The sequence below is a fragment of the Solanum verrucosum genome, unplaced genomic scaffold (assembly GCF_900185275.1).
Source record: "Solanum verrucosum unplaced genomic scaffold, falcon-dt-bn FXZP01000197.1, whole genome shotgun sequence".
In the NCBI taxonomy this organism is placed as follows: Eukaryota; Viridiplantae; Streptophyta; class Magnoliopsida; order Solanales; family Solanaceae; genus Solanum; species Solanum verrucosum.
The window spans coordinates 599536-609111 of NW_026020363.1; the positions used below are offsets into that span (position 1 = coordinate 599536).

General features: G+C 34.8%; 1 protein-coding gene across 1 annotated transcript; it reads left to right on the forward strand.

Moving 5' to 3' along the window:
* The first annotated feature begins 663 nt into the window (after positions 1-663).
* On the forward strand, positions 664-3962 carry LOC125837785 (nucleosome assembly protein 1;2). The gene is made up of 12 exons (XM_049516859.1): positions 664-740; positions 870-913; positions 1003-1098; positions 2101-2193; positions 2294-2384; positions 2462-2523; positions 2616-2800; positions 2899-3076; positions 3159-3202; positions 3299-3482; positions 3595-3612; positions 3711-3962. Exons 1-12 carry the CDS (start codon positions 695-697, stop codon positions 3777-3779), a joined length of 1110 nt encoding a protein of 369 aa, XP_049372816.1. The 5' UTR covers positions 664-694; the 3' UTR covers positions 3780-3962.
* The last annotated feature ends 5614 nt before the right edge of the window (positions 3963-9576 follow it).

Consider the following 9576-nt stretch of genomic DNA (forward strand, 5'->3'; position numbering starts at 1 on the left):
ACTAAACGTCCCTACAATTGAGATTTGAGGGCGCTGCATTTTTATAATTGCTGGATCATGTTTATAGGACATCAAACATCCAGGTTAGGCTGTGTTGCCTATCTGAATCGATCTTTTGGTGAGGTCCATCTCAATCTGGAGCTAATGCATGTCTAGTGCCTCTTAGTTTGTGTTTAAAGGGTGCTAATTGGGTTTATCACGGTCCTACCTTAACTGGTTGTTAGTTTTACTTCTTTCAAACTCTTTAAGAGATTTCCTAGACAACATACACTTATCATGTTGTATAGTTTTTGCTCAATTAACCCTGTATTATATATATGCAATTTATGTTGATTGTTCAAGTCAACATAGTTCAGCTGCATAACTTTGTTATATATCATAAAAAACTATCTACGTAATAAATATTCATAGGGTTCTTTTTCGCCCTTTCCGGGTCGGGCCTGACATAAACCTTCAAATTAAAAAGATAAAAGAGAGTAAAAAAATAAAAAAATAAAGGGGGACTGGAAAAAATATAGTTGATGGAGAAAACCAAACAGGGCCTTATATACACGGTCAATATAAAAGTAATCTGAGCAGCTAGGTTTTCTGATAAAAAGAGAGCGAGGGAGAGAGGTAAAGAGCTTAAATTGAGGCGCTTAGCAACTTCTCCCTCTCTCTCTTTTTGGCTTGTTCAACCTCCTTCCACTCCATAATGAGCAACGCAAAGGACAACTTCAGTGTTGCCGATCTCAGTGCTGGTAAAACCCCTTATCCCTTAAACCCCTTTATGTGACTGTATATACTATTTGATATTTGGCTCTCTTTAATCAGCCCCCAGTTGTTTGTTCTTTCTTGTTTAATTTCTCTAATTAAAATCTCTTGTGTAGCTTTGAATGCGGGGGACCGAGCAGACCTTGTCAATGTACTCAAAGTGAGTCTTTTTAATATGTTTTATGTGTTAGTTGTGTTGTAAGTTAATAATGAATTTTTGGCTGACGTTGTGGTGGTTTTTATTTGAAGAATAAACTTCAGGATCTTACTGGGAAACACTCAGATGTGCTTGAAAATTTGTCGCCCATTGTCAGGAAGCGTGTTGAGGTTCTCAGGGAGATTCAGGCACGTCCAATTGCTCTTCAAAAGTTTTCTTTTATGCCACTTTACTCTATTTATCATATACATTTGTTATCTATATATGATGTCACGACCTAGAACTGAATTGGGAATTAGTTTACTTTGATGGAAAGTATTTCAGTTGCAAATTTGTTGTGTGCCAGTGTCAGAGCCTGATATTTTATACATCTAGGTTATGAACCTGCAACCTATAACAACGTTTAAACCAGACAGTTTCCCTTATATCAAGTGGATTTAACAATTTATACATTTTAAAAATATAGTTTTTCCTATTTTTGTGCATAGTGAATTTTTGATCCTTCATGCACTCTTGATTTGTGCCCCTAATTCAAAATCCTTTGTAGTTGAAGAGTTTACTGAAAGAAAAGATCTACACTTGGATTTTATAATGCTTATATACTCTGACATTTTGTGTCATGTGTGATGTGCATGATACAGCTTGGGAATTTGTTTATTTGAACAAGCATCCATGAAACATGTTTTATCAAGTCAAAACACCTGACTAGTTGTGGAGGACTTGGATTTCTTTATTGGATTATTGCTAATCTTTCATTGATTAGTTTTGTTTCTGATGTTATACCAATGTTTGTTTTTTATTTTCTCTATATAAAAGAAAAAAGTTTGTTTTTGTTCTTTGAGTTATAGACTGAAGCACAATTTTGCATTGTATTGTGAAGTGGTAATCCAAGGCTAATGTTTGCTAATACTACTGTTCAGATTAAAGTTAACTCTGTAGTCTTCTCTTAAAATAGGACTATATTACTAAGCTGACTTTCCTTGGAGTATTTAACTGCAATGCAGATAATAATGGAACACTTGGATTAGTCATAATGTGTACTTCAGCATCTCATTAGTTTACTGTGTATTATGTGCATTTGTTTTCAAGTTATGTTTAAGTTAAAACTGAAATTGGATACACTTGCTTTTCTCTGATTTTTATATTTGTGACCAGAAGTGATGAGTTCTTCCTCTTTCTTAATTGTGCAGACTCAACATGATGACTTGGAGGCAAAATTTTTTGAAGAGAGAGCTGCACTTGAAGCCAAATACCAGAAGTTCTATCAACCATTATACACAAAGGTTTGTGCCACAGGATATACATTTAACACTAGTACAACATATGCGTTGTTTCTGTGGTATGGTGATGTATAATCAATGTTGTTAAAATACACATTTGCAGAGATTTGAAATTGTGAATGGGGTTATTGAAGTTGAAGGAGCAACAACCGAGGCTGCAGTAGCAGACCAGCAAGTGGATAAAGATGCAGTGGGTATGTTAACTAACTATCACTTTTGAGTATTTTGATTCTTTGGTATGGTCAATATTAATCCAATTGGCTTTTAATAGAGAAAGGTGTCCCTGATTTTTGGCTCACGGCCATGAAAAATAACGAAGTGCTATCTGAGGAGGTAATTGTTGTTGGGTGCTTTACTGTAGTTACTACAACAGTTTCATTAATTGTCAGTCCACTCATGTGAATATGGTCTGTTTGTAAATACAGATTACCGAGCGAGACGAAGAAGCTCTCAAATTCCTCAGGGATATAAAGTGGTCCAAGATTGATGATCCAAAGGGTTTCAAGCTTGAATTCTTCTTCGAGACTAATCCTTACTTCAAACACACTTTGCTGACTAAAACCTATCACATGATTGATGAAGATGAACCTATTCTTGAGAAGGCAATAGGGTATGTCTCTACATTATTATCTGCAACCAAAGTTTTTGATTGATTTGGCATAATTACTTTCTCCCAATGGTTTCTCATGTTCTCTCCTCAATCTATAGGACTGAGATAGAATGGTATCCTGGAAAATGCTTGACACAGAAGATTCTAAAAAAGATGCCAAAGAAGGGGTCAAAGAATGCCAAGCCTATCACTAAAACAGAACAGTGTGAAAGTTTCTTCAACTTCTTTAGTCCACCTCAAGTGCCGGAGGACGAAGAGGATATTGATGAAGATGCTGTAAGTACTGCCATATCCTTTGTTTCCTATCTCTTTTGGAGTTCCAATTTATCTGTAACAACATCCTTATACTTATTGACAGGCTGAAGAACTTCAGAATTTGATGGAACAAGATTATGATGTTGGGTAAGTCTATCTAACGGCAATCTACAAAGACATATATTATGACTGAAAGAAAATGGTGCTGATGATCTTTTTTTTTGCTCCTGATTGTTTATGCAGGTCAACAATTCGAGATAAAATCATTCCACATGCAGTTTCATGGTTCACTGGGGAAGCTGCTGAGGATGATGATTATGCCGACTTGGAAGATGATGAGGATGAAGATGATGATGACGAGAATGAGGAGGATGAAGAAGATGATGAGGACGAAGAGGACGAAGAAGATACCAAGACCAAGAAGAAGGTACTTAGTTTCACTTTTCCCACTTCATTTTTTAGCAACTAAATTATCTTTTGGAGATGAAATGATTAGGAAAGCTAACACCTTTTCTCCGTTGTTTGAAATGTCACTGCAGTCGGCTGCTGCCCGCAAGGTATGACCTATGATCTCATCTTTGTTTCTTAATTTCATTCAAGATTCTGTCTGCATACCTTGATAGGGACTGAATTGTTGATATTCATTCCATCACAGAAGAGCGGAAGAGCTCCTGTAGGAGATGGTCAGTCTGGTGAGAGGCCACCAGAGTGCAAGCAACAGTAGCTTCTTATTGAAGAGTGGTTGGATATGATAGTGTCTTGAAAAGTTGGATGAGATAGTGAGAAGTTTGTGCAATTTAGATGGTTGGCTTGTTATATATGGAGTTATGCTTAGAACAATCTGTTAGAATCATTTTTCTTTCAATATCGTCTTTTATTCGCTCCCAGTCATTTTTGGTCTTTTTATTCCTTCAATTTTCGAGGGAGATAGAATGTGATGAGATTAGCGAGACCTATTTTGTGATTTGTTCTTGGATTTGGATAATTCAATTTTTTCATGAGGTTTTATTTGACGAGTCAATTGATGGTCTGTACAATTTTCTTGTTTTTGGCTGAGATGAAATTCTAATTACACTAGTTCAGAAACAACGTTAAAATTTTAAGTAGAAGCTGATATGACATTTTTACAAGTGATACAATAACGGAGGATTACTGAAGGATCCTTGTTGTCAGGCTTAGCATGCACTACCCTAAATGTGCCAATGCCTCAAATATAAAGAACTTTAGACCTATTGGGCTATGCAACACCGTGTATAAAATAATTACAAAAATCATTGTCAATAGAATCAAGCCCTTATTAGACAAAATTATTAGTCCTAATCAAGCGAGCTTCCTAAAGAATAGGAGGGCGGCGGATAAAGCAATTATTGTTTAGGAAGTTATTAGTCATTTTAAAAAGATGAAGGGTAAGAATGCCAACATGATCCTTAAAATTGATTTAGAAAAAGCATTTGATCGACTGAAGTGGTCATTCATTAGAGATACTCTTATATTTTTTTACTTTCCTGACAATAAGCTTATTTTATCTTGCATAAGCACTAGATCCATCTCAATTTTAATCAATGGTTCGAGCACCGATATTTTTAGCCGCTCACGAGAAATAAGACAAGGGGATCCTAGGTCCCCTTATATCTTTATTCTATGCATGGAAAGACTCTAGAAGCATCGATCGACAAGTATCCCGTGCTAATTGGTTTCCAATAAAAATTGGTCGAAGTGGACCAAAACTATCACACCTCTTCTTCGCAGACGACCTCACACTTTTGGCAAGAGCAAATACCAAGAATTGTCATACTATTTTGAATACTCTTGTGGACTTCAATCAATCTTCTGGACAAAACATCAATTTTGCCAAGTCCAAAGTAATCTTCAGCTCCAACGGTAAGTCAGATGTTATCTCTAATCTCTCATCAATTTTATCAATCCAACACAGTGATAACTTTGGGAAATATCTTGGCTTTCCCATCTTTCTCAAAAGACCTACTCATAGTGATTTTCAATTCATAATAGACAATTTGAACTTTAAACTTGCTGGTTGGAAGATGAAATTTTTGAATATTGTTGGTCGCACAACTCTTGCTAAAGCTTCCCTATGTAGCATACCGAATCATGTAATGCAATACATTAGCCTTCCTCGTAAAATAACCAACCAAATCAATAGGCTTCAGAGAAACTTTGTTTGGGATACTACCAACACCAAAAAGAAACTTCATCTTATGAGTTGGGATACCATTACAAAACCTAAAGACAAAGGAGGGCATGGCATGCATAAGGCAGAAGTAAAAAATAGTGCCATGCATCCTAGCCTGGCATGGAGGCTTTACAAGAATCCTAAAATTCCATGGGCTAATGTCCTTATCTCCAAATATTATACTCCTGATGCCCTAGAGCTAATTCATCATCCACCTGGAAGTGTATTCTTAATGGATGAAAAACTTGTAACAAAGCTACCTCATGGGTCATCAACAATGGTTGTTCAGTTAACTTTTGGCTTGATATTTGGATACCTTGCCATAGTAACATTAGAAGTTGTATCCAAGGTCCTCTAAATCGAGACGAGGAAAATATAAAGATCATAGACCTTTTCATCAATGGAGTTTGGGATTTTAATAGATTATCCTTCTCCTTACCCCAGTCCCTCATTTTTTCTATTCAAAATACTTGTGTCCCCAACACGAGCTCCATTGATGATAAAATCGTGTGGCGTCTAACTTCGGATGGTCCATTCACAACAAAATATGCCTACACATTTTTGGACTCCAACGAGAATAGCTCTGTTCACAACAGTAACAAAAACTACAATTGGATTTGGAAAATTAAGGCTCCAAATAAGATTAAGTTCTTCATTTGGCTCCTCCACCACAACAAATTACCTACTAACCAATATCTTAACCTTATTGGCATGAATATGTCTCCCGTTTGCACATTTTGTGAGACAACAAATGAAACCATCAACCATATTATTTTTTATTGTTGTAATGTAAAGTTATTTTGGAATACAATTATCTAGAAGAGCTCTAATCCCACTCTACTCAACAATATCATCTTTTCTTCTGATGAATGGTGCAACACCTGAAATCTAATTAAGAACAGTCCCTTTAACAACTTCTTATCATGGAAAGAACTAATTCCTTTTTGTTTATGGCATATTTGGTTAACTAGAAATGACAATCTCTTTAATAAGAAGAAGACACCCATCAATACTCATGATATCATCGTAAAAGCTACTGAATATGCTCTTTTAATTGCTAAAAAAGATGTTGCTACTACGTACTAAGCATACTATAAACCAATAGTGGGAACCTCTATTACTTGGCGATTATAAACTCAATATAGATGGTTCCTCCTTTGGTAATTTCGATGTAGGAGGTATTGGAGGAGTTATACAAAATAATAGAGGTGATTGGATACTAGACTTCATGAAGGGTATTCCAAATAGTACTAACACTCTGACATAATTATTAGCTCTTATGCAGGGACTTAAGATTGCAAAGGATAACCACTTGATGCCTTTGGAAATCTACACAGACTCAATCGAGGTAATAAATTTTATCAACAATGGCCACGAATCTTATAGCTCTATAATTTGTGAATGCAGGTTATTGATGCAACTATTGAGAGATCCGAAACTCTCGCATACCTATAGAGAGCAGAACAAGGTAGCCGACCTCTTAGCCAAGGAAGGGGCCAAGAAGCGATTATTTGAGCGCACAATGATTTTGCAAATTCCTCCGATGTTCGCAAAGGAGGCTGTTTGGGCAGATATACTAGGAACTAATTATCCAAGGGTAATTTCGACTCATAATAGTAATTTGATGGCAACCAATGCTACAATATATACAAGGAATAATACTATCCCTTTATTTTGTAATAATACTTAAGCTTACTTGCTAATAATATTATCCAGTTAACCAAAAAAAAAACTTGGTACATACCTTAAAAAGCTTTTATTAGGATACCTGATAAATTAATAAATAATATTTTTTTCCCGGTCCCGACTTGGGTAAGTGGAAAAAATCATCTATTTTGATAAGATGATAAAATAATATATTTTTAGAAGATTCTTGTATAAATATACGGTCCCGTTAATATTATAAATTAATAATTCTTTAAATTACAGAAATGTCTTAGTCAATTTTAGTTAAATATGATTTTAATGTTTATTTTTTGTAAAAATTTAAATATAGTTGAAGCTCATCTCTAACATTTCCTATTGCATCCAAATGTGTGATGTTGTCTTCTCGAAATACACCAAAAAATTGTGAAGAGTTCTATACGTGATAAGTGACTTCTTACTTCTTTCTGTGTAACTGGCCAAAAGTATTGTATCGTCTTCAATTTTATCATCAACATTATTTTTTCTGATGATCTCTACAATTTCTTCTAAGTTTTGGACCTCTGAACGTGTATCATTTTCATCCGGGTATCCTAATAGGGTATTGACATCCATTTTATTGCGGTAAACTAAGATATTTATCATGACATAAAATTTATGAATGTCGTTTTCACAATAGGGTTCATTTAAAATTCTTGAGGCTTCATCCCCCGAATGATGTAATCAAAATTAACCTTCATTGAATCTCAAAAATACTATTTTAAATTGATAAATATTAATTTATTAATTAAATAATACATCTACAAAATAAAAATATTTCATGATTTCAACAATATTAATTTAGAGAGGTTTTACTGTATATTAATAAATTAATCTTATTATATAATTATTTAATACTATGAGCAGAGAAAGCGAGATAAAATAAAGACGGGGTCAACTATTATCAAACTAGTATTCTCTCCGTCTTAAAATAAGCATGTTATAGCAAAATAAAACTATCCCAAAACAATTATTGCTAAAAAAAATGTTTCCAAAATGTTTCCAATTATACTCTTATATTAAAGAACTATTTTTCATAGTAATTGACATCTTGTTTTTATTGTTTTTCTTTAATGATTGTAAAGAAAGCTAAAATGACATTTATTTTGAGAGGGAAGAAGTACCATATTAGAAAAAATAGTAATCATAAGAAATTAGTTGTTATTTGATTGATATATATTTTTTTTTATCAAAAGATTGTGAGAAAGCATGGTGAATTTATAAAGAAGGGAACTCAAGCAAGTCAACAAATACAACTAGTTTTTGTCAGAAGTGTGAAAAACCAGGGCATTTTGTTAGAGACTTTCCTATGCACACATTATAGTACAAAGACTACATCAAAATTGGAGGTGAAAAAGACAAGCGAAGGGACCAGGTCCTAGATAAGTAAAAAAGAAGAGCAGTTGTTGACTATGTAGTGAATAAAACTCTTGCTATCTGGGGAAACTCATCAAGTGATTCAGAGGGATCTGAATATCTAGAGGACACATCTATCTATGCTTGTTGTAAAGGATGATGAAGAAATTTTTGACTCCCTGTTAGCATTCATGGCTAAATCTAAAGATGAGGATGTTGATGAAGAGGTAACTCTTCTTAATTTTAAACAAAATCTGAATATATACTCCATTAAAAACTGAGAGGTCTACCTGTTGTGATTGAGTTAACCACTGAAAAGGATTTTGTGAAAAATAGTCTAGATATTTTTAAAGATGAGAAAGTTGCTTTAGTTACTCAGATATCTGAAATGAAGGAATAAATGACAGTTCTAGAAGCTGAAAATCTAGAACTCAAAGAGATGTTAAAGGAGGTGCCTAAGGGTAGTTCGAAATGGAAAAGTGAGGCTAGCAATCTGCAACTTGGACTTGCAAATGGCCTTAAGACTGTTGAGGTGAAATTGGCTATGGCTTCAGAGAGAAATATTCAGTTAGAAAGGGACCCGGTCCGTGTTAAAGAAGAACTTAACAAATCCCTAAAATGGACTACTTCCTCCAAAATGCTAGCAAATCTTACTAGTCAAGGACACAATGATGGAAGAGGTTTAGGATGTGTGAAGATATATCCTCCTTACAACTCCCACACTAAATACGTCTCTATTAATGACATATTTTTTGTGTGTTTATTATGGTCGTAATGGCCATCTTAAGAAAGATTCTGTCACGCCCCAAGCTTACGCCCTGGGCGGGACTGACACTCGAGAACCATTGCTGGCCCCAAGCAAACCCTTTGCCTGGCTTAACCTTTAGCGGAAGACTTACTCATGATAAAAGAAAGTATTGAAATACAATCATAGCTAAACTGTCTCAATAATTAATCCAGAATGTTTTAAAGATCAACATTCAACTGGTCGAAATGGCAACTCAAGTCTCAACATAACTAAAAAAGAAATGCATAGACTCATAAAATAACACCAACTAACTGTCTATGAAGCCTCTAACAATTGAGATCGACGTCGGGACAAGACCCCCGACATCCTAATGAACTAACTGATAAAGCAATAAAAGGGATCCTCCGGAAGCAAGGAGGCTCACTAACAACTTTGAAGCTCAACTAGAATCAACGATGCACTGGATGCTGATCCTGGTTACCTGTATCTGCATCATAACAATGATGCAAGCCAAATGGAATCAGTACATTAAATGTATGAGGA

Bases quoted from the DNA above. Each gene is read 5' to 3' on its own strand.
- LOC125837785 (XM_049516859.1), top strand. From the start codon at position 695: ATGAGCAACGCAAAGGACAACTTCAGTGTTGCCGATCTCAGTGCTG. The intron at 914-1,002 runs GTGAGTCTTTTT...TTTTATTTGAAG, and splicing joins ACCTTGTCAATGTACTCAAA to AATAAACTTCAGGATCTTAC. The intron at 1,099-2,100 runs GCACGTCCAATT...TTAATTGTGCAG, and splicing joins AGGTTCTCAGGGAGATTCAG to ACTCAACATGATGACTTGGA.